The 26046-nt window shown below is 37.8% G+C and overlaps 1 protein-coding gene across 5 annotated transcripts in view; it reads right to left on the reverse strand.

The window, feature by feature from the left end:
• LOC131168650 (protein SEEDLING PLASTID DEVELOPMENT 1) overlaps window positions 1-25413 on the reverse strand; it is a 70377-nt gene extending 44964 nt beyond the window's left edge. For 3 of the 5 annotated variants that reach the window (XR_009140380.1, XR_009140373.1, XM_058128261.1), the window contains exon 1: window positions 24867-25408. Coding sequence is in view for 1 of the 5 variants with exons in the window: in XM_058128261.1 (XP_057984244.1) it covers window positions 24867-25397 (531 nt within the window). In the remaining 4 variants the exon portion in view is untranslated. Of the gene's footprint in view, window positions 1-24866 lie in introns of all 5 variants that reach the window. The other 2 variants (XR_009140379.1, XR_009140381.1) reach the window with 2 other exon arrangements.
• Window positions 25414-26046: the final 633 nt, after the last annotated feature.

Here is a 26046-nt window from a genome sequence, read left to right on the forward strand (position 1 = left end):
AAAGGGAAGACCATGAGTCACAAAAGTACATTGCTCACTCTGTGTTTCTGATTTGCCAAATCCCAAAACTATGTTTCCCTCGTCAGTTACTTGTTCAGCCATTGATAAATAGCATACTATAACTGTCTCCAGAGTATTCAAGGTTCATGCTGTATCAGGCATCCCTACAGGCACATCACATCGCTTCTGTTGCTCAGAAAGTTAACCAACTTCTTTTCTGCCCTGCAGAATTCTAAAAAACTACCTTGAGTTATCCTTGATGATGGGTTCACTGCCACAGTTATGGGAACAGTAAATCCTACTCCCTCAATCTTTCTCTTTCTGTTTTCTACATTCCTAAATCCTCCTTCAATCTCATGTCTATGAGTAAGACTACAGTCATTATATTATTCTGTAAACTTCTTCCTTGTTTTTGCTTTTATTTAGGATCTAAATATGAGGAAGGCAATTGACACAAGGCATGAGGCTAACTTCACTACTTTTAGTTGCTCTCTCCTCCTATTGCCTGCAGTATTGCTACTATGCCACTTCCAAGTCCAGTGTGACGTTGGTCATCCTTTTTACAAAAAACAACAACAACAAGAAGTTCCTACTTTAAGTTCTTTCTCTATTCTCAAGTGTGGGTCTTGTCAACTTGAAAAACACCAGTGCTCCCTTAGATTCCTGAGTCCATAAACAGGCAGTCAGCCCTTTCATGTTAGTCAATTCCAATGTTTGAGGTTTCTAATTGTGTCACATCAAAGAAGGGTTTCTGGTACTTTGTTACATTAGTCGATGACCACTCTAGGATGACTATTCTAGTTGTTTAATATCTTTTGTGCCTTTTGTTCTCGAATAAGGACTCAGTTTAATGTACCCTTCGTAGTGATAATGAAAAAGAATGCTTTAGTACCCACCAAAACTCTGTATGATCCATTAGTCATCTTGTGCCCACATTTCATAATAAAATAGAGTTACATAGCGGAAAAACAGGCATATTCTTGAAGTACCCTATTGTATCAAATGAAAGTTCCCAAATTTTTCTGGAGTAATGTGGTGCTGACTTCTTGCTCTCTCAACAATAGAATGCCATTCACTATGGTTGTTGCCAAAATTCCATATTCAATCATCTTCTCAAAAGCTCCTTTGTTCTCACTTTTTTTTTTTTTTTTTATGAGTAATAAGTTTATCGATATCAAAAATGAAAACCAAGTACACAAGGAGTGTACATGGGGTAAACAAATCAAAAACAGAAATTACAAGAATCTAGTAAATCAAAAACAGAAGAAAATGATTGGTTTCGCAAAGCAGCCAACCAATCCATCAAAGTTGTAAAGAAAAATAGCTTCTGGTCCGAAATGGATCTTTCCTTATCTTCAAAACACCTACTATTTCTCTCCCTCCAAAGACACCACAATAAACAATGAGGAACTATGAACCAAATAAACCCATTTCAATAACGACCAAATCTGCCTTGCCAACATGCTAGAAGTCCCACTACAGATTGCAGCATAACCCAGCTCACTCCAAACGAACCCAACACCATAACCGACAAATCCATTGCAACCGGACAATGAATAAAAAGATGATCAACCGTCTCATTATTACACTTGCACATGTAGCACCAATCCAATATCCAAACCTTTCTTTTTCGTAAATTGCCAATTGTTAAGCAGTTCCCTAAAGCAGCAGTCCAAATGAAAAAAGCTACTCTAGATGGAATTTTCTGTTTCCAAATACTTTTCCAAGGAAAGCCACAATCTTTGGAGCCCATTAAAATACCATAATAACCTTTTAACCAAGAAGCCCTTCTCTCTATCAGATTTCCAGCACATCTTATCCTCACCGAACCCCTTCACCGATGCACCATATATGGTATCCATAAAACCAGTCAAGGCCTCTAATTCCCTAATTCTCACTTGTTCCTAGTATACTTGGCTTTGTGTCCTTTGTCCATTAGATCAATCCAAGAATGGATAAATTGGATCCTCGTGCTATCAAATGCATTTTTCTAGGCTATTTTTGTACTCAAAAAGGACATCGATGTTACAGCCCTACTTTACCTCAATTCTTTGTTTCTTTGTCTTTGTTGATATCACCTACTTTGAATCTACACTGTATTATTTTGATCCATTGAGTCGATCATGATGAGTCCCTTCCTCTACCAAAAGCTCCTTTGTTCTCACTTGCTCCTAGTATACTTGGCTTTGTGTCCTTTGTCCATTAGATCAGTCCAAGAATGGATAAGTTGGATCGTCATGATATCAAATGTATTTTTATAGGCTATTTTTGTACTCAAAAAGAACATCGATGTTACAGCCGTTCTTTACCTCAATTCTTTGTTTCTTTGTCTTTGTTGATATCACCTTCTTTGAATCTACACCATATTATTTTGATCCATTGAGTCGATCATGATGAGTCACTTCTTCTACCAAGCCTTACTTTAACCTATTATTTTTGCAAAGTCCCCTACATCTTCATCAAGTTTGAGTCATCCTCGTCAATTGGATCATCTGAATTTGCAAGGTGTACACACGGCGGAGACTCAAAGGAAGACAGCCTCCTCCAGCTTCTGCTACTCTTATTTCCCAAGATGCTGATCTTCCTATGGCTGCTCAGAAAGGTAAACGCACTTGTGCCCAACATCCAATCACTAATTTTGTTTTCTATAATTACTTGTCACCCTCTGACTATTTTTTTTTTTGGTTACTATTTAGCCTTCTATTGCTTTTCCAAACTCTTTTTGAAGCCCTATCCCGTCTGAGGGGAAGATTGAAATGGATGAAGAGGTGTGTGCGTTACAAGATAATAATACTTAGAACCAGTGCCTCTTCCTCTTGACAATTCTATGGTTGGTTGACGCTTGGTGTATACCGTGAAAGTCAATCCAAATGGTTTTGTGGCTCGTTTGAAGGCTCATCTTGTTGCTAAGGGATACACTGAGGTGTATGGTTTGGATTATTGTAACACATTTTCCCGAAACTTGCACCAATTCCTTCATTTATCTCCTTAGCCACCACATGTCATTGGCCTCTACATGTCCTTTTAATGTGAAGAATGTATTCCTACATGGTGATCTTCACAAGGAGATCTATATAGAGCAACCACCTGGGTTTGTTGCTTAAAGAAAGTCATGATTAATTTGTCGACTCACTATATGGCCTGAAGCAATCCTTTAAAGCATAGTTTGGTCAATTTAGTGCCTAGTACTAGGGTTTGGTCATTAGCAATGCACGATAGATCACTTTATATTTTATAGTCATACTGCTTCAAGCCTTTAACTATTCACTTGTGTATTTGGATGATATTTTGATTACTTGGGATGATAATCAAGGTATCCCTAGAGCATTTTCTACAAACTAAATTTCAAACTAAGGACTTGAGACCATTGGAATACTTCTTGAGTATAGAAGTATCCAAATATCTTATAAGGATCGTTTTCCTGCAAAGAAAGTATGTTTTAGACTTTTTAGATGAGACTAATCTTTTGGGATCCAAACATACACCCATGGATCCTAAAAACAAGTTAGTGCCACATGTGGCGATTTATTAGTTGACCCTGAAAGATACCAGAGATTTGTTGGAAGTTGAACTACCTCACGATCACTCGACACAATATATCTATAAGCCAATTTCTCGATTCTTCGAGAAAAAGTGGATGCAATCATTCGTATATTGATATACCTCAAAAATGGACCTTGGAGATATCACGATCAAGGTCACACTTATTTCCAAGGATACATAGATACAAATTGGGTTGGGCCGCCTCCCAACAGAAGATTAGAACTAGATATTGTGTTTTTGTTGGTGGTAACTAGGTATCCTGGAAAAGTAAAACACAAAGTGTGGTAACCAGATCAAGTGCAATTAGAGAATCGAGCTATGGCCCACACTACATGTGAGCTTATTTGGCTAAAGAACATGTCATAAGAACTTGGTTTTCCACATTTTTGGCCTATAAAGATGATGTGATAATCAAGCTGCTATTCCAAACCACTCTTCCATGAGTAGATGAAACACATTGAATTTGATTATCACTTTGATCAAGAGAAACTTGTAATGAAGCTCATTACAAAGACACATGATTCCAACTTGCTGATTATTCACTAAGACTAAAGACTTGGGAGGTACTCACATTAAATTCATTCATAACAAGCCATAATTTTTATGCTCCAACTTAAGGGAGATTGTTACTAGTTTCTGTAGTTATTTATTGTTATTGTTATATTATTGTCGTCTTAATAAGCGTGAGCAAGTGTATGAGTTAGTAAGATAATATGGTCATTGTTATGTACTTGCCATATATTATAAATTGAGGGAGAGACCTATCACTGCGATGAGGTCTTCCAATTTACCCAATTCTTCAACAATAATCATCTAATAAAAAACTTTTTAACTCCTTTTCTTTCTTCCTTTTTTTGTTCACCCACAAAACCCAAACGTTTTCCAAGTGGTCTTTCCTCAAGATTTCACCCCTCTGAACACTCTGTGGATTTGTGTGGGTCCCTACGTTCCCTACACACACTATATATAGTGCGAAGGTTGAGGGGCAAGTAATAAATGTAATAATCCCTTTGATTTTAGATGACTCCTCAATCTTCATTTCCCAAAATACATGGATAAAATACAATTAATTTAAAAAAATTTCTCAATCCATTCCCTCAATTACTGCCCCAACATTTACTAATGACAACAAAATCATTTACATACTCTTGCAAGGGTCTCATATAGCACATCTAGACTAGGCCCAAAGACACACATAAGGCATAAAAAAGGTTTTTTGCCAAATTTTCCTCTGACAAAATGTGTTTGTTAATGGTTATTTAGTCATTTAGCATTATTATTATGTGTTAAGAGTTTTGTTAGTAATAAGTGTGAGTTAGTAAGGGTATTATGATCATTCCTATTGTACTTGATGTTAAAAACAGCCATTTTTTAATATATTTACCTCAGAAATATTACAAGTATAAATAGAGATATTTTACTCTCTATTTTCGGTAATTTACAAAACTTAAGGCTAGGATTATGGCTGGGATTCTTTGACCCTTTATTGAAGGGATTTGTATCTATAATCTCTCTCATTTATCTCTCTAATTTACAGCTCACGCCAACACTCCCCCTCAAGTGAACGAATCTTCAACGTGCAACTTGTCTAGTGAATTGTAGAATTCTTTGCTTGATACTGCCTTTGTTAGAATGTCTGCCAGTTGGTCTTCGGACTTCACAAATGCAAACCGAATTATTTTAGCTTCTAAATTTTCCTTGATAAAGTGCCTTCCAATCTCCACGTGTTTGGTCCAGTCATGTTGTATGGGATTATGAGCAATAGCAATGGCAGATTTGTTATTATAGAAAAGATCCATCTTAGAGGTAGGGGCGAAACCTATTTTAGACATAAGTCTTTTTAGCCACAAAAGTTCACATAGTCCTTTGGACATCCCACGGAATTTTGCTTCGGCACTTGATAGTGTCACCACTTTTTGCTTCTTACTTCTCCAAGTGACCAAATTTCCTCCAACAAATGTAAAGTGTCCTGAGGTAGATCGTCTATCTGTAGCATTTCCTGTCTAGTCTGGATCTATATAGCCACTAATCCTAAGATGATTATTTTTTGAGAACAGTCCCTTTCCTGGAGATGATTTTAAGTATCATAAGATCCGAATTACTACTTCCATATGGTCTTTACTGGGTTGATGCATGAATTGACTTACTACGCTTACTGCATAGGCAATATCCAGGTGAGTATGTGAGAGATAAATAAGCTTGCCAACCAATCTCTAGTATTGTCCTTTGTCTGTTGGAACTTGAATTGGGTGTTCTTCAAGTTTATGGTTTTGAATAATCGGAGTGTCTACTGGCTTACATTCCAACATTCCAACTTCACATAATAGATCTAGAATATATTTTCGTTGGGAAAGAAATATACCTCGTTTTGATCTAGCAACTTCTATTCCCAAAAAATATTTCAGCCCTCCTAGATTTTTCATCTCAAATTCAATGGCCAATTGCTCTTGTAGTCTGGCAATTTCCTACTTGTCATCCCCTATAATAATCATATCATCAACATAAACAATTAATGTTGTTACCTTGCCTTGTTGATATTTCAAGAATAGTGTATGGTTTGAGTTACTCTGACAAAACCCATATTTCTTCATTGCCAAACTAAATCGTCCAAAACATGCCCGAGGTGACTGCTTTAATCCATATAATGCCCATTGCAATTTGCACACAACCTCAGTTTTTGAGGAGGTTGTATATCCTGGAGGTATATCCATGTAGACTTCCTCTTCGAGATCATCAGGAAGAAATGCATTCTTTACATTTGATGTAAAGGCCAGTCCAAGTTAGCAGCAAGAGATAGCAAAACCCTGACTCTATTCAATTTTGCTACGGGTGAAAATGTTTCTTGATAATCTACTCCGTACGTCTAGGTGTATTCCTTTGCGACTAATCTCGCCTTGTATCTCTCTATAGATCCATCTGCCTTGTGTTTTACAGAGAAAACCCACCTGCATCCAACGGTTCTCTTCCACTTGGGTAGTGGAGCCAACCTTCATGTTTGATTCTTTAACAATACTCCCATTTCTTCTTCTATAGCCTATGTCCATTTAGGATCGGCTAGTGCTTCCTGAACAATCGTGGGAATCTGGCATGTGGATAGGTCTTTCAAAAAAGTCTTGAGAGGTTCAAGTAGCTTTTCCGGGGACACATAGTTGGTAACTGGGTACCTTGATTTCCTTTCCTCTCTGTCTAGTGAGTATCTACTTGGTGGTTTACCACGATTGTGCCTAAAAGGTAAGATATATCCAACAGAGGACTCTATATTATCTGTAAAGGAGGGTGTAATAGTATGGCTTACCTCAGGAATATTCTCAGGAGATAAGTCCGTGAATACTATAGGCAAGGGGGATTCCTCATTTGGTGTAGACCTTGTGATCATGTATGGTGTTGCCATAGAATCGTCATTCTGATTATTCTAGTCTTCAAGCCAATCAAAACTTAACCACTTCATCTCTTCACTTGGTGTCTCCCCCTGAAGTGAAGGAGTGGAGGAGGATGAAGAATAGAAGAGTTCAGATTCCATGAAGGTAATATCCATGGTAGTATGAAACCTCCGAGTAGTGGAATCATAACATCGGTATCCCTTTTGGTGTGTACCATACCCTAGAAACAAACATCGAAGGGCACACAGATCCAATTTGGTACGTTGATTCTTTGGAAGGTGAACATAAGCCACGCAACCAAAGATCCGAGGAGGTAGCATTAGGATAGATGGTAGTGAAACGAAACCTGACAGAACTTGAAGAGGAGTCTTAAACTTCAAGAGTTTAGAGGAAAGGCAGTTGGTGAGATGCAATGCACAGTGGTCACAGCATCTGACCAATGGTGAGTAGGAACATGGGCACTCAAAAGGAGAGCCCGAGCAGTTTCAAGGACGTGTCGATTTTTCCGTTCGGCAACCCCATTGTGCTGCGGAGTTTGAGGGCATGACATCTCATGGATGAGACCATGTTTTTGAAAGTAAGACTTGAACTGATGATTTACATATTCCCCACCATTATCCGAGCGAAGGACTCGAATTGAGGAGGCAAATTGTGTCTGAACCATAACATGAAAGGATTGAAAAATACTAAACACTTCATCCTTACTTTTCATCAAATAAAGCCAGTCATTCTAGTGCAATTATCAATAAACAGCACAAACCAACGCACTCCAGAGACAATAGGTAAAGGAGAGGGACCCCATACATCAGAGTGAATTAAAGTAAATGGAGTATCACTTTTATTCAAGCGTAATGGATAATTGGCCAGATGACTTTTTGCCAAAATACAAGCATCACAATGAAACGTAGACAGATCCATAGTCGAGAATAAATCAGGAAATAAATGTTGTAAATACCCAAATCAGGGATGACCTAAACGACGATGCCACAACCATATCTGTTGAATCTTGAACTCCCGAGAGGACACCTGATGTGCACGACCCAAGCTGAAGTCTTCCATGTAGTATAATCCCCCCTTCCTAGTACCACGCCCAATATCTTGAACAAAACAAGAATTAGGATACATTAAAACCATACAGTTTAAATATCTAGTAACTTGGCTCACAGATAAGAGTTTGTGAGATAAGGAAGGAATGAGGAGAGTATTTGTCAACTGTAATGAAGGTGATAGAGTTACTGAGCCTGCCTTTGTGACAGGTGAAATAATTCCATTGGCATTAGCAATACTAGTGCGTCGGGGAGGTGAGCGGGAGGTAAAATCTGCAGGATCAAAGGTCATATGGTCTGTGGCCCCAGAATCCAAGAGCCATGCAGCACTATCCAGTTCATTACCATGACTAAGTAGGGCATGACAAGAGATACCTGAGTCTGGAGGAGAGGCTGTCACGTGAGTCAAGTCACTAGAAGGAATGAGAGAAAGGCACGGGTCAACTGTAGCCACAACAACTTTTCCTGTGCCACCATTAACCTGCATTGCTTCCTTTTTCTTTTTTTCTTGAAATTCGGGCCACCAATCAGGATACCCGTGCAATTGAAAACAATATTGGAAGAAGACCGAGAGGTTTTAAAGGAACCTGAAACCGTTTGGCTATGTGTAGGATGTCCTTGACCAAGCTTAAGGCTCCGGGAGGCAAGCACGGCTCCACCAGGGACTGCATGCTCCACCGTATTCATCACCACCTGGCAGAGAGCTTCTCACCGAACATGGGCATAGGCTTGCTCCACGACAGGGAACGGGTGCAGCTGCAGTACATCACTCCGAATGTTGTCTAGTTTATTGTCCAGACCATCCAAAAAAACATACACTCGATCCTCTAGAAGCATATTATTGTACCTTTGTATGTCAGTTGGGCACTCCATTGGATTTGGTCAGCGGAAGTCAATTTCACGCCATAATCCTTGTAAGTCGGTATAGTATTTTTCCAAGGATCCACCACCTTGCCGGAGACGAGAGACATGCCGCCTTAGCTCATATACCTCCATCATAATAAGTTGTAGCAACCGAATCCCATACCTGTTTAGCAGTAGGAAATCGATGAAATTGCCAATTAGAGCCCGGTCCATGGAGTTAATCAACCATCCTTTGACGATTGCATTGTCCGTTCGCCACTTCCAATAAGATATATCAGTCGGAGATGGAGGGGTAATTCTCCATTAATGTAGCCCAGTTTGTCCTTCTCTGAGATATACATCTCCACCACCTGGGACCAAAGAGCAAAGTTGGAACCATCTAACTTAATTCCAATTGGGACGGCGGCAGGTTCTGGAAAACTAGTAGGTGTGTGAGCCTTGGTCAAGGCTTCGGCCATCTTGGTTGTAAAAAGGTCAGAAAGAATAGTATTTGGGTCAAGGGGGACATCACCAGATTTGGAAGGGGTATTCGGGTCTCCCATCTGAGTGTTTAGGCCACGTGCAGATCTGCTGTAAGTGGTGAAGGTGGAACAACGACTAAGGATGAAGACGACGGAGATGACGCCGAAGGATGACCTCAGGTGCTTGGGCGTTGAGGCAACAGAATGACGAGTTGCAAGAGAGCAGGGATCAGCGTCAGTGCAAACGGCAGTGAAGGAGTGCTGGAGATGACGTCGAAGATAATGGCGTTGGAGGTCAGTGACGGTTACAGAGGGTGGAGGCAGTTGTCGGGAACGCACAAGCTTTACGCTGTGTGCCGAGAGGATCAGGCTGTCACCGTTGAAGGATAGGAAGGCGACGGCGGGCGTAGAGCTGGAGGCAGGGCTCTCGTTCGTTACAACAAGAAGCCCACCATCACCTCCAAGGAGATTCAGACGGCTGTCGGTGAGCAACTATGGGGGCTAGGGTTTAGGTTTGGCTATGATACCATGTTAAAAACAGCCATTTTTCAATATATTTACCTCAGAAATATTACAAGTATAAATAGAGATATTTTACTCTCTATTTTCAATAATTTACAAAACTTAAGGCTAGGATTATGGCTGGGATTCTTTGACCATTTATTGAAGGGATTTGTATCTATAATCTCTCTCATTTATCTCTCTAATTTACAGCTCACGCCAACACTTGACATATATTATAAATAGAGGGAGAGACCTATAATTAAGTTTAGGTCTTCCATTTTACCCAATTATTCAACATGGTATTAGAGCATGATTTTGAAACCTAAACCCTAATTGTTACCACCACCATCAAAACCGAAACCTAAAACCCCAAAATCTGCTGCATGTCTACCATCATAGACGAATTTCCAGCAACATTATAGCCTTAGAAAACAACCAGCAGCAACCGAAAGTCAGACCAATTGATGGAAATTTTATTGGTGACGCTGCCAATTCAAGAACACCAAATCTACTATAGATTGTGCAAAAACAACACCATAGTCACCCAGAGACACTGCCAATCTGCCCCCCACTGATATCCCATCTCCAAACAGTGTTCCACGCGCCAGCCGAAGGCTGCCAGGGCCAACCCCACGTGCCGGCAGATAAAGCTACTTTCAGACATGTTTGTGACCTGAAATCATCCAGCAATGATCCAATCCCTCTATTAGCAAGTTATTGTAGTTTTTCATGATGTTTTTTATCCAAAGATCTCACCTTTTTTAATTGCCCATGTGTGGCACCCAAGGAGTGGTTGTTTGATGCCTCATGAAGCTGTTTATCAATGGTTATTGACTTTATTGGGTCTGAAACAGTGGGTTTTGCTGTGTTTTTTGATTCAATGTTCTAACTCCTTCCTTATAACAAAATATTAGCCTGTTGGGGCATGGTTTTTACTCAAAGATCCAATCTTTGATGTGACCATGCACTCGTGGTAATTTGTTAGTTGTTCGGTGTTAGTAACAGTCATTGGTGACTCTCTTGGAGCAGTGGCTGTGCTCATAAGCTGTTTTTTGTGAGGCTGTGGCAGTGTTATATAAGTTTATTGGTGATTTATCCATGGTAGTTTCAATGGTTCACCTCTCCAATCGTTCCAGTGCTTTGTGTTGCTTTCTTGGGGTTGCGTCAGAGTTTCTTGGTACTGTGGTAGCCCTGTACTGATTTATTTGTGACTTGTTTGTGGTTGTTTCGATTGTTCCAGCAATTAATCTTGTGATCATTGGGAATGTTGGGATGGAGTTTGCAAATCTCAAAAGTATGGTTCCCTTGTTAGTCACTTGTTAGTGAACCGCGTATTGTGATTATATCAAAGGAGTATTCAAGGTCTCTACAGTATCAACCGTCACAACAAGCATCTTCTCACGTTGAGTCTTTTGCCCAGAAAAGTAATCCTACAATATGTATGTCATCCGGTATCCTTCCTACTAGTCCTTGGGTTATCAATTTTGTTGCCACTAACCATATAACAGGTGCAACCAACTTCTTTTCTAACCTGCAGCATCCTAAAAGACTACCTCAAATTACCCTTGCTAATGGGTCCACCGTTGTTGTTAAGGGGATAGGAACAGTAAATCCTACTCCTTCCATCTCTCTTTCTTCTGCTTTATACATTCCTAAATCTCCTTTAAATCTTATGTCAGTTAATAAGCTTAAAAAGTCACTAAATTGTTCTATCACATTCTTTCATGATTCTTGGTTATCAAGATTTGAAGATGAGAAAGACAATTGGCACAGGACATAAGGCTTGTGGACTTTACTACATTGAGTTGCCTTCTCCACCCATTGCCTACACGGTGGCAGCTACACCACTTCAAATCCATTGTCACCTAGTCATCCATCCTTGGACAAGTTGAAACAGCTAGTTCCTACATTGAATTTTGTGTCTAATCTTGAGTGTGAGTCTTGTCAATTGCGCAAACATCATCGTGTTCCCTTTGCTTCCTGGGTCAACAAACAGGTGGTTAGTCCTTTCATGCTAGTACATTCTAATATTTGGGGCCCTAGTCGTGTCACATCAAAGTTGGGGTTTCGGTACTTTGTTACATTTGTTGATGACTACTCTAGGATGACTTGGTCATATTTAATGAAAGATCGTTCTGGGTTGTTTGAAATCTTTTGTGCCTTCTGTTACCAAATAAAGACTCAATTTGATATGCCAATCATGATACTTTGTAGTGATAATTCTAAGGAGTACTTCAGCACCCAATTCAATACTTATATGACTAACTTTGTTACGATCCATCAATCCTCTTGTGCCCACACTCGACAGCAAAATGGAGTTGCAAAGTAGAAAAACAGACATATTCTTGAAGTCATTCGTACCCTATTGCATCAAATGAATGTCCCTAAAGTTTTTTGGAGTGATGTTGTGCTCATAGCTTGCTCCCTCATCAATAAAATGTCATCCTCTGTCCTTGGTGGTAAAATCCCATATTCAATTTTCTTCCCTAAGGCTCCTTTGTTCCCCCTTCCTCCTCGTATATTCGGTTTTGTGTCCCTTGTCCATTAGTGAACTCCAAGAATGGATAAGATGGATCCCCATGCTATCAAATATATTTTCTTGGGCTATTCCTATATTCAAAAGGGATATCGATGTTATAGTCCTACTTTACATCGATTCTTTGTCTCTGCTGATGTCAACCTTTTTGAGTTTACACCATATTACTCTGATTCATTGAGTTCAGTTGACCTTGATGAGTCCCTTCCTCTACCTTGCCTTCCAGATCCAAACCTATTATCTATGCCCAATTCTCCTACATCTTCATCCAGTTTAAGTCCTTCTTGTTGCTTGGATCATCCCAATTTGCAAGTATACACACGGAAACTTAAGGGTAAAGTGCCTCCTCTAGCATCTTCTATTACTATGCCTCTAGTTCCCTCACCGGATGATCTTATTTTCTATGATGTTGATCCTCTTGTAGCCATTCAAAAAGGTAAACGCATTTGTACCCAACATCCAATCTCTAATTTTGTTTGTTATGATTTCTTGTCACCCTATTATCATTGTTTTGTTAGTCCTCTATCTTCTGTTGCTCTTCCAAAATCTATTTCTAAAGCCCTATCCCATTCTGGGTGGAGGACGGCAATGATTAAAGAGATGCCTACACTACATGATAATGATACTTGGGATTTGGTACCTCTTCCGCTTGATAAGTCTATGATTGGTTGTCTCTAGGTGTGTAATGTGAAAGTAAATCCTAATGGTTTCTGTGGCTCATTTGAAGGCCTGCCTTGTTGCTAAGGCATATACTCAGGTATATGGTTTGGATTATTCAAACACATTCTCTCCGGTCACTAAACTTGCCTCAATACGTTTGTTCATTACTTTAGCCACCACTTTTTATTGGCCTCTACATCAGTTAGATTCAAAGAATGCTTGATGCTTTCCTACATGATGATCTTCATGAGGAGGTATATATGGAACAACCACCTGGGTTTGTTGCTTAGAGGAAGTTAGGTTTGTATGGATTAAAACAAACTTCCATACAAAACAAACTTCAAGAGAATGGTTTGGCCGTTTCAGTGTTGTAGTACTTGAGTTTGGCCTTCATCAGTGTGCAATAGATCACTCTGTCTTACCATCATACTCCATCTGGCAGGATTTTGCTTATTGTGTATGTGGATGACATTGTGATCACTTGTGATGATGATCAAGGCATCCAGGACCTAAATCTTTTCCTACAAATTAAGTTTCAAATCAAGGACTTGGGACCATTGAAGTGCTTCTTGTGTATAGAAGTATCGAGATCTCGTCACAAAGGAAGTATGTTCTTGATCTTTTAAATGAGACAACACTATTGGGATCCAAACCTGTTGATACACCCCTAGACCCCAATAGCAAGTTCCAGATATGGGTGATTTGTTGCCTAAACCAGGTCGATACCGGAGACTTGTTGGAAAGTTTAATTATCTCATAGTCACTCGACCATATATATCCTACGCAACAAGTGTTGTGAGTCAGTTTCTCGATTCCACAAGAACAAGTCACTAGGATGCAGTAATTTGCATTTTGAAAAATCTGAAAGGTGCACCAAGGAGAGGTCTTTTATATCAAGATTGGGGGTCACACTCATATTCAAGGATAGAAAAATGCAGATTGGGTCGAATCACCTTCCGAGCAAAGATCCACAACCGAGTATTGTATCTTTGTCGGTATTAATTTGGTGTCTTGGAAAAGTAGGAAACAAATTGTGGTGGCCAAGTCGAGTGCTAAGTCAGAGTATAGGGCTATGGCACACACTACATGTGAACTTATTTGATTGAAGAGCATGTTGTAAGAACAAGGTTTTAGGGCAATGGCACACACTACATGTGAACTTATTTGGTTGAAGAACGTGTTGAAAGAAATAGGTTTTCCCACATTCTTAGCCTATGGAGTTGGTGTATGATAATCAAGCTACTATTGATATTGCTTCCAACCTAGTCTTCCATGAGCGAACAAAGCACATTGAAGTTGATTGCCACTTTATTCAGGAGAAACTTGTACAGAAGCTCATTACAACCACTCATGTGAAGTCTAAGTTTCAGCTTGCTAATTTGTTCACTAAAGCCTTGGGAGATGCACATGTGAAATTCATTTGTAACAAGCAAAGAGCGTATGATATATATGCTACAACTTGAGGGGGAGTGTTAATGGTTATTTAGTCATTTAGCATTATTATTATGTGTTAGAATTTTGTTAGTATTAAGTGTGAGTTAATAAGGGTATTATAGTCATTCCTATGTACTAGACATATATTATAAATAGATGGAGAAACCTATCAGAGTTTAGGTCTTCCATTTTACCCAATTATTCAACAATTTTTTCAACAGCCTTGCCCATCCATCACACATTTGGTGACACCTTTCTCCATCCATATGCCAGTATGGGAGGATACATACCCCTTCGTATCCCAGCACTCTTACTCCAAATAAATATCAAGGACCTTCTACAAGGTAGAGCCTTTCACTCCCTTTCAAACCTTTACAACAATATCATGCATAGATTGCACCAATGTTTTTAAATGGCTCAATTGAGGTATGCCTTGCCTAGAACACCTTAGGGCTCAATCTAAAATACCAAATCCCAAAAAAGCTAGCACATTACATGTTGAGGCTTACGCATTTGTACAAAAAGCATGCCTTTTGCGCCTTTTAGTTGAGGCTTACATCCTGGGTGTGCGATTCATAAGTTAGAATTTGCTACAAAATTCTAACTCCATGTTTATATAAAAAGAGTCATAATATGAGTTGATTTCTAAAACTCTTGAACCTCAACCTTTCCAAAATTATTGAGAGTTGTACCTTAGATCTAACGAACTTTGTAATGTTATGGCTATATCTTGTCATGATTTACGAAAATGAATTCAAATTAGCAATTTTTGAATGCCCATCAAGTGGTTCACAAATTATATTTGATTTTTTTTTAAATTGTATTTGTGATTTCTTTTTTTTTTTTTCTTTTTTTTCAAGATATATGTAATTTTTTTTTTTTTTTCATATTTTCATCTAAAAATAAAATTCTCAAAAGGCTTATGCCCCAACACCACCTTATGGCTTACGCATTGCCTCAAGGGTTAAAACACCTCACCTTATGCCTTCACCTTTTAAAACATAGACTGCATAAATGCTCATTAACATACTAACATTAGATTCCCTTTGCCTAACTTTCTTTCCAAACTTTTCAAGAGCTTAATATTGATTTTTTGGTTATTTGGCACTCTTGCTTCTTTCCTAAGTAAGATTCATTGCCCTTATTCCATAGTTAGGGGCATCAAGACTGACGCACTATTGCTGCTAAGGTAAACTCTTCATAAGTATTGCTCCCTCCTCTAATTATTGCCCTAAATCTCTATCTCTTACCTTCTAGTGAAAATGTAAGCTCTCTTGTAAGGCAAGCCTCATTCTTTCTTCGTCAATTCATCCTCTTCACTCAAATTCTCATCATCTCCTATAATTTGGGTTTCATCACTTGTTCCTAACTAGTGTTATATATTATTTGCACAACGAACAATTTGACTTTTTTTATGTGTCAAGCGTTGTTTGACTTGTTTAATACCTCCTATAATAGTCTACCCGAATAATTTGCAAACTACAACATGCCTAATACCCTCGATGGGAGCAATAAAATGCCAACCAATATAGGACCTTCTTCATTCCCTTTCTTGTCGCATGACATCTTAAAAGAAGGAAAACAAAACAAGTAACCAAGTTAGTAAGTAACTACAATATACTACAATAATTAATAGTAATGACTACCAATATTATATAACATAAATATTATTTAGTTTTTAATAATATTTAATAGCTAGAGCAGATTAATTTTTTAATACAAGTATATATGCTAAAAAATAAGCAAATAATATTTATTATTTAGTAACTTATAACTAACTAAATATTATTTAATAAACAGAATAATTTACTAATTACTAATTTAAAAAGCATTAATTATTAACTGCATATTATTAAAAAAACAATTACTATAGCGAGTTGAAGTTTTATTTTCAAAAATATTCAATGACTAATTTGATTTACTATTAAATCATACATAGAGTACATATTAGTTAGTCAAACAATTAATTTTTTCAATATTAGGCAATAGAAAATAATTAAAATTTTCATTTCAGCTTAAAAATAAATAAAGAATATGTAATAACAAACTAAAATCATTCAATGACTACTAAAATGATTGGTTCCCTTTGTAGACAATGTGATTTTGTCGATGCCAGATTTCGTCCGCCATGTGATGTGGCGAAGAAGAAATGGACAGAATTTGTAACAAAACAGAGTCGCCACCTAATCTTTTGAGGAAGAGATCAAATGAGAGAAACCGTAATAGTCTACGAACAAAACCCCAATGATGTACGAACTAAGAGATGGTCGTAGGAGTCTAGTTATGCATAAGGAAGGTGTTATGCACCTAACAACATCTGTTCTAAGAACAGTTGTTTTCATTGATCAAATGTTGGTCCTATGTTGCTAAAATAAGAAAGGAATAAAAGGGTGAAGAGATGGAAAATCCCCCTTGTGCGCCTAAGCCAAACACCAATGATGGTGTAGTTTTGGGACGAAAAAGGACAGCCAAAGAGGCATTCCTTGTTAGCCCAAAGGTTTAAAATAGAAATCATTAAAAGGGAGGGTTGAAAGGATTTGTTTTCCTATGATCGGCCAAATCAAACATCAATGATGATGTGATTCAAGACAGAATGGACAACACATAATATTTTGAAATCTTGTGGTTTCTAAAAAGGAAAGATTGAAAAAGGAATAAAATGTGGCTTCAGAATCCCAAAGAGAGAAGGCAAGAATCTAATTTTGTAGCTTTGAATCTTTAATTTTTGAATTTTGAAGTAGAAGGAAAGTTAAAAGGTGGTTTGGAAAGAAATTTAAATTGTATTTCAAAAAGAAATTTGAGATATGATTAGAAAATTTTGAATTTGAGATTTTTTAAATGAGAAGGAAATTCATGATTTTGGAAATCAAATACAAATTTCTAAGCTAGGGTAATATCATTGGCCAGATGAATAGAAAGAGCAAAATCAAAGAAGGGAATGCAGGGAAAATACCTCACAGACACCTAAAAGGAAATCATGATCCTAAAAAAGAAGTCCTAAGCAATTAGTTTTTTATTTTTTCACTTTTATATTTTTTTGAAATTTTCTAAATTTTTCCTTTTTTTAAAATTTTTTAATACATATGTAATTTTTAGATTTTTCTAGCATTTTTTTAATAAATAGGAAAAAAATAAAGAACTAAGCTATTATCAAAATAATAATAATAATAATAATAATAATAACAATAATAATCATAATCATAATCATAATAATAATAAGGATAATAATAATAGTGATAATAATAATAACAACAACAACAACAATAATACTAATGACAAGAACTTACTTATGCTTATAAAACCTACTTATGCTCTTACTATCCAATTATATAAACCCATACAAAAATTTCCATAATGAAAAGCAAAATAAAGAAAACTAACAAAAAAAAAAGAATTAAAAATCATCCAAACATTTACAAGGAGATAAAATACAACATACAAATCTCAAAAAAAAATCCTAATCCTACCAAGAAGGATTCATTGTAATGAGAACTCAAAAACCTAACATTCCAAACACCAAGAAAACATATCAAACCCTAAAACCTTTTCAAACATGTTGGCAAACATAGACTCATGGACTCAAAACATGCATACATCTTTAGAATATATTTAACAAAAAACATGCATTCTTAATGATAAAATTCAATTTTTATGTCAAGAAAACATGCTTATACAAAGAACCATGGTGATGAGACTTGCAAGAAACATGAGGTGAGAGTAAAAGATCTATCTTGCATAGATTAAGCATCAATAAAAGTAGAGAAATCCGAAAAAACAGTGCTTTCGATTCACGAGATAATCCATCAAACAATAGAGCCAGCAAGAATAGAATCAATCCAATTCCACTTGCATACATGTGCTCTCCTTCTCTTCTTGAACATAGAGTCTCCTCCTCTCTCCTTGTTGAACATGTAAGCCCTCTTTCTTTCCCATTGTGTGCGTGCTTCCAAGATGGACCTCCTTGAAGCCTCTCCCTTAGCCTCTTAGGGTTTGCCTAAAAACTTCTTCTTTCCAAGAGTGCCCTTGAAGGCAAGGAAAATCACTTCCTTGTCCTTTAAGGTGCTTGAAAACCCAAATAACTCTATCCTTATCAATAAAAACAAAAAAAAACAAGGATAAATGCTAATTAATGTCTCTAACTCGCTCAATTATGCAATTAAATGTAAGAATTGAATTTTCATAAGTTAAAAAACACCCGGTCAAAAATGGGCATTGATTGATTTGAACATAAGCCCAATGAAAAATAGGAAGAAAAACTAAGTGCAAAAAAACCTAAGCTAAGACCCCTACATCCTCCAAGATCAAGAAGTGTTTTAATTTCTTGCGTATGACACAAAATACTTGGGAGTTGGATCTGTGAAATCCAACTTTGAGAAAGAGGAATTGGATGCAAACCAAGATTCTGGGAAATTACATCCAGTCCAAAACCTAGACAATGCTTTGATTCAAATTTGAAAGCCAAAATCTAAGTTTTGAGGCTTCAAAATGGTAGAGATGTGCTATAGAAGGATGGAAAACAGCCTAGATAACCGTGATTGCGCAAAAGAATGGAAGAAAGGTCGAAAATTGCGCATACAAATCATGTCAGCAGCCTTAGGAGCAGTGACAAGCCATAATAGCCGTTACTCCTCGGCAACAGTATTGTTGTGAAGGAGTAACAGCCATTACAGCTTCATTCTTTGTTTTTGAACCACAAATGCAATACAAATCAATATTGGTGGGCAATTTTTCCATTACTTAATGATCATTACGCTATGTAACAGCTGTTATTTTAAAATTTAAACCATGATTCTAAGTAGATATAGTTGGACGCAGTGTGTAGGATTCTTCGAACTTTCCAAGAAAAGGGTCAGCACACAGGTGTAACGAAAGCTTTGAAATTTTGGACTAGCTCTCTTGAAGATCAAATGTCTCATTTGTGTAATCCTTTTACCTGGTGTAACAAGAAATAGTCTATAGGAAGCTAGCACTGAATCAAGAACCAAGATGTCCCATTTGGTCAATGAGTTAGTACGGTTGTAGTCTTTTATGTCGAAGATTTTTTTTCTTTGAATAACAAAGCCTATTAATATGCTTTGTGATTGTTAGATTACCACTTTACCTAAAGGCTCAAGGTAAAGTGGTAATCAAACATGGTATCAGAGCTTCTGCACAAATTTCTCCCAAACAAAGTGGCAATCAACTTCAATACGCTTCATCCACTCATGAAAGACCAGGTTGGAGGCAATATGAAGAGCAACTTAATTATCACACATCAACTTTATGGACTGAGAATGCGGAAAACCCAATTCTTCCAACATGTTCTTCAATCAGACAAGTTCACAAGTACTGTGAGTCATAGCTCTATATTCTAATTCAGCACTTGACCTTGCCATCACAATTTGTTTCTTATTTTCCAAGAAACCAAATTACCACCAACCAAGATACAGTACCCAGTGGTGGATCTCCGATCGGAAGGTGATCTAGCCCAATATGCATCTGTATATGCATAGATATAAGTGTGACCCTGATCAAGATATAAAAGACTTCCGCCAAGTGCGCCTTTGAGATACCTCAAGATGCAAATTACTACGTCCCAATGACTTATCCTCCGAGAATCTAGAAATTGACTGGCAACACTTGTTGCAAAATATATATTCGGCCGAGTAACAGTGAGATAATTCAACTTTCAGACTGATTATGGGTATATGGTTGGTTTTCTAGTTTAGTATGGGATGGAGGTGGATTAGGGAAGAACAGCAGGAATAGTGTTTTGCGGCAACGGCTGAGGGAAATAGGGTTTAGATAGGATCATGCTCTAATACCATGTTAGAGCACGATAATCAACCTGCCATTTGCATTGCCAGCAATTGTGTGTTCCATGAGAGGGCAAAGCCTAACGAAGTTAAAGGTCACTTCATGAGGCTTGTTGTGAGGAAGGTTGTCAGCACTTCATTTGTGAAGAGTTCTGATTAGCTAGAGAATTTATTTAGAAATTCTTTACTTAAACCTGCCTTGTCTAATTGTTGTAAGAAGCCGATTAGGCGACATTTACATGCCTCCAGCGAAGGGGGGGTTGAAGTGGCATAGGTCTATTTTGAGTACTTATGTCTTTATTGTGTGGTAGGTACTCGTGTTATAGAAATACTTTAGTTAAGTAGGTTGCATTTGGAGAGTAAGCAAGGATTCTCTCCTCAAGCCAACAATTCTCTCTATAGTCTCATTTTTTTCTCTTTCTACCTATCGCCTTGACCCTAATCTTGTTATTTTTTTTGCCAATCAACTAAGATCTCTCAGGTTTGCAACAGTAAACAAACAAATATATCCATATAGGTATAGAGGGAATACTAAGTACTAGAAAAATAAATCATGATTTTGAATGAGAAATATGACTATAGTTGTTGGTATAGGCATAGAGAGAAGACGAGTACGAGAAAAATAAATCATGATATTGAATGAGAAAGATGACTATAGTTGTTGGATGCAATGCAACATCATGGAATAGGGCCAGAAGTTTGCTGCTTCCAAATTTCAAGCGAAGGAGGAAAAGAGACAACTTTTGGAAGATACCAAAGGAGTCCAAATAATTGGGCTATAGTAATTACTTAAAAGTACTAGATATACAGGCCTTCGTCTATTGTATGGAATTAACACCTAAATTTAAATAGAGTGATTATACATCAAAAGCTAACCCTATAACATGATAGGAAAACGAGAAAATGGGAAGAGTACAAAATAAATAAATGCAGATGCAAACAGTGCCTGGTGAACAACAACCAATGTCCCTGTCTTTCTGCCACCAAGCATCCCTGATGTTTGAAAGGCTGTCTGCTAGATATGTGAATTGTTAGTATCAGAAAATATACCCAAACCGAGGTTGTTACAAGTAATGACATTGAGAAAAAGAGCAATTAAAATACGGAAGGAATGAAAAGAAAACATAGGAAGAGTAGATGATTGATTGCCCACTCTTATTATCTTTAGGAATGGCAGTGCAGTCTGTACTCCATATTTTGACACATTCACTGGCATTTGACATTAAAATATCTTAAAGTCGTCATCAACAGCTACCATGATCTGCATATAAAATAAGTCTTTTGCATATTGCTAACTAGAGAGTCCAGCATTACCCAACAATTTATCCATTTCACTTATCAAGCTTTGATGGTCCTACTCCTTTATCCTAACAAAAATTCCAACCTTTAGCACCTAAAACCTTTTACTAGAACCCCAATTAAAACACCCATGAAATCCTTAAAATGCCTGATGCGTCACTATTTCCACCATGCTTTTGCCAATTGAACCAGGAGAACGTCAAAAACACTGAGCCCACAGACGTACATTATCACTAATATCACTTAATTGGCAATCATTCACCACCACACCATTGCCCTATATCCGCAACCATTACACAAATTGGTAGTCTAGAATGGAATAAAAAATTATATGATGAACATGCAAAGTGAACAAATCCATTCTATTCCATTCCGACATACTAAAAATTGCACTAGTAGTTACCACCATCCTCACTTGAGCCACCATCAAACTACCCTTAGAATTACATCATAGACACAACCACCACCATCATTTTGGATAAAATGCAATAGTTTTTTTTTGGAAAAATTAAAGAAAAATTTCATTAATAGAATAAGAATATAATGCTAGGAGAATAAGACATTTACTTAACGACATAACGTAGTCTAGAAAATCCAAATAAAAAACACAAAGAAACAACCTGAAAACTAAAAAACAAAAGAGAAAAAACTAATGCGAATTATCACTCTTAACACATAACGCCAATCGCACTAAACATAAGATAAGCTCACCCCCTTAAAATTCCCCTGCCCCACACACCAAAGAGAAGCCAAATAACGCATCTTTTCCCAAATCAACAAATGAGACGACTTCTTCCCTAGAAAAATACGCACATTACGCTCCATCCACAAGTAGGGCTGCAAAGAAGCCAAGCTTTAGCATGCTCAGGCTCAGCTTAGTAGAGTGGGAGCTCGGCTTTGGCTCGGGCTCGGCTCGCCACGACTTGAGCTCAGAAATTTGGGCTTGAGCTCAGCTCGAGATTAAAATTATTGGCTCAGGCTAAAGCTCAGGCTCAGGCTTGGGCGAGAGTTTTATACATGGCCTAATAAATAACAATTATATATACCTATTTTGTTTGAAATAAAAATATCGTTATCACTGGCCCTAATAGCTCCATCACCTGGGGAACACAACCAAAAGAATATTTTGTTTCAAAATGAAAACCTAAAGAAAAGGGGAAGTAGAAAAAACAAAGATATACCATAAATAATCAAAGCATTCTAATAAATTAGAGCCTTCTACTACGAAATCAGAGCATCGGCCTTCTACCAAAAATGAATGAAATGATTAGCAGCGATGACCACAAATCAATGCCCTAGCTCTTTGTTTGAGGCCAAGAGATGCAGCAGTGGAGGAAAGCATGATTCCGACTACTGATCTATATCCCAAGACTCCAATGGCCAAGAGATCTATGGCTGATTATTGATCTCCTTTGAGGTCGCTAATCTCCTTCATGGTCGACTGATTACCAACACCGATCTCCCTTTGTGGTCAAGCTGTGGAGTAATGGTCGTGCAACAGTGAAGCAGAAGAGTGGAAGGCTGAATAGGGAGAAGGGGCAGAAACCAGAAGGCATAGAAGGCAACTCTAAGGAGTGGAAGACAGACAGACTAGACAACTCTGAAGAGAAGAGGCACTAGAGCAGAAGGCGTAGCCACATAGCGTAGAAGGCAGTGTGAACATTGAACAACTCTAGATTCACTTTCTAGGGTTTTTTTACTTTGGACCAAGCTTTGTGCCTTTGTCCTTGAGTGGTTGGCCCAGTATTGGATTCTTGGGATTGGGCCAACTTAACGAATCTTTTAACAAGCTCATTATTGAGCTCCTTAATGAGCCTAATAAACGAGCCCATTCGATCCAGTTATCGAGCCGCTCACCGACTCACAAGCTAAAATGAGTCAAGCCTGCCTGTGCTCACGCTCAGCTCGTTTACAAATCAAACCTAAAAATCGGGTTTGGGACTCATTCATTTAGACAACAAATGAGCCCAAACAAGCCCTTATAAAGCAGAGCTCGTGAGATGCTCGTGAGCGGCTTGGTTTGTTTGCAACCCTATCCACAACCCTCAAAAGACTGCCAAAAAAACACATTTCCAGAGTGCTTCCCTTTCCCTTTTTCTGTCAAACCCAACGAAAGAAATTGCCAAAAAGTCCTCCACTGCATCTAAAGTCACCCAACATTTGCCTAAAATACCAAATAGCTTATTCCATACCCTCCAAGCATAATCAAATGAATGAACAAATGCGATGCAGATTCTGAACAACTAAAACAAAGAATGCAGATGTCTGTAGATATAGCCTTCAAAGACCTCATAACCTACAGCAAGTTATTGGTATTAATTCTATCAACTGCAACCAACTAGATAAAAGCCTTGGATGACAAGGAGTCGTCCCCAAAGATTCAGACCAGAGAAAAAGCAAAAATGCACCAACAAATAAAAATAATACGAGTATAATTACAAAAGCGCTGCCTTCCAGTCTCTTATGAGGTCAAACAATGACTAGAAAAAGTCACTCTATCCCACAATAGCTGCGACCCAATCTAAAGAATGGCAAAAACAGCCCCACTCCAAAAAACTCTACCATTTCTATTCTTTCCAAGAAAAGGTATTCAATAAACAGACCTTTCCTAGTGCCACCCACTCTTCCCATGCCTATGAAAAGAGGGCATTCCAACTTCCAAGGCTGCAATGCCACCCTGCAATGCACAAAAAATGCATGTCGTTCCATTGTATTCACAACACATGATGCACATGTCAGGACTGACAGCCTTATAGGGCCTTCTTCTTTGATTTGCCTTAGAGAAGAAGGCCCCCACCACCCTTAGCCTACCACCATTTTAGCAACTTATTCCAACTATACCTTCCAGCACGTTATTCTCACCACCATCACCATTTGCCAAAGACACCACCATAACTTCAATATTGCACCCAACTCCAATTGAAAGTAGAATTAAACAACAGTGTCTCATCCCAACAGCAGAATTTTATTTAGATTTCAAAGCTTTCCACTTCTTATAGTCATGGGTCAAATTAGAAAAATAGAAACACAGAACTGAGTCCCCAAAGCCCAAACCAACTGGCAACTGTAGTAGCGAGTAGTGGCACAAAAAACTCATACTAGACATCAAATTGTTCATAAATGTAAATAAACCTGAATAACCCCAACTAATGATAGTGCGACGTGTTTTGTCCCTTTATGGGACTGCTCAAGCACATATACAGCCGATCCAGTTAATCAAATCAGTTATAATTCCAACATAATGACAAACAAAAAAGTAATAACAGACATGCATATAACACCCACCCACATCGCGTTTCGGAAAAGGAATTTATAAATTTAGTTTACGCAAGAATCGTGCCTACCCTGGAAATAGCATGTTCAAGATCCTGGAACGTAATCGGACAATCCAACAAAACAAAGTCGCCCGAAGGAAACCGAGCCAATGGCTTCCGACCCAAATCCATTACTACTTCAGTCAACCGGTGAAGTTCCGGGTGCTCGGTAAGCCGCCGCCGCATCCCGTCGGGCAACAGCGCCAAGAGGCGGCCCAATTCGTCACCGAACTCGTCGTGCGCCAAAGGAGAACCATGCGAACCCAAAGAAGAAGAACTTCTACCCACGAAAATTCTCCGATACCCAGATGTTTTTTCGGCGAGAATGTTTCTGTGAGGACATGGGTGTGGTGAGAAAGAAGGGGGATTAGAAGAAGCGGCCCTTCTGGGTAGGTGTGGAAGAGATGGAATAAGAGGTGGGAGTGGAGTGGACGTTGCAGTGGGGAGGTGAAGCATCTGTTTTGGCGGGAGAAGAATTATGCAATTGAAACCCCACAGAGACCTTGGACAAGAAGCTCCGAAATGTGGAGGGATCAGCTGACTGCAGCCTTTTCCTGTCATCTGTTTATGATGAATTTGTGGTTCTTAGCTTCTGGCTTCACGTTAAATTGTTAATAGCACTTTAAAAAAAAAATGATAATAATAATAATAATAATAATAATAATAATAATAATAAGAGCAAAACTCTCGCGTTTAAAAAGACATGAAAATTTTTTGAGGTTTTAAAAATAAATGTTACAATCTTCTCCGAAATTTGAAAAATATCATAATCTTTTCCAAAAATTTATCAAAAAAAATATAAATCTTTTATCAAAAAAACCTTACTTTTTCACAAAATATAATAAGAAATTTATATCTTTTTAATAAATTTCATAAAATATCTCATAACTTAGAATTTTTAAAACCTCATGAAAGATTAGTCCTTTTATCAAATCTTAGGAAAAGGTTTTTGCCCTTAAAATAATGAATAAAAACCAAAAATGACAGCTTTAAAATATTTATAAACCGTCAAATTAATTCTACTACTTTTACCTTTAATGCAAATAAATTAGCACAACAATATTTAGAGATTCATCACTAATGATAGAGTTTGTATTTTATATTTTATTTTGTCATGGTAGCACGGGCGCGGCTCGTGGCACAAATTTTAGTTTATATGCAAATAATAATACTAATATATATATATATATAACCTAATTTTAATAAACTA

This window comes from Malania oleifera, chromosome 1 (genome assembly GCF_029873635.1).
Source record: "Malania oleifera isolate guangnan ecotype guangnan chromosome 1, ASM2987363v1, whole genome shotgun sequence".
NCBI classification, from domain to species: domain Eukaryota; kingdom Viridiplantae; phylum Streptophyta; class Magnoliopsida; order Santalales; family Ximeniaceae; genus Malania; species Malania oleifera.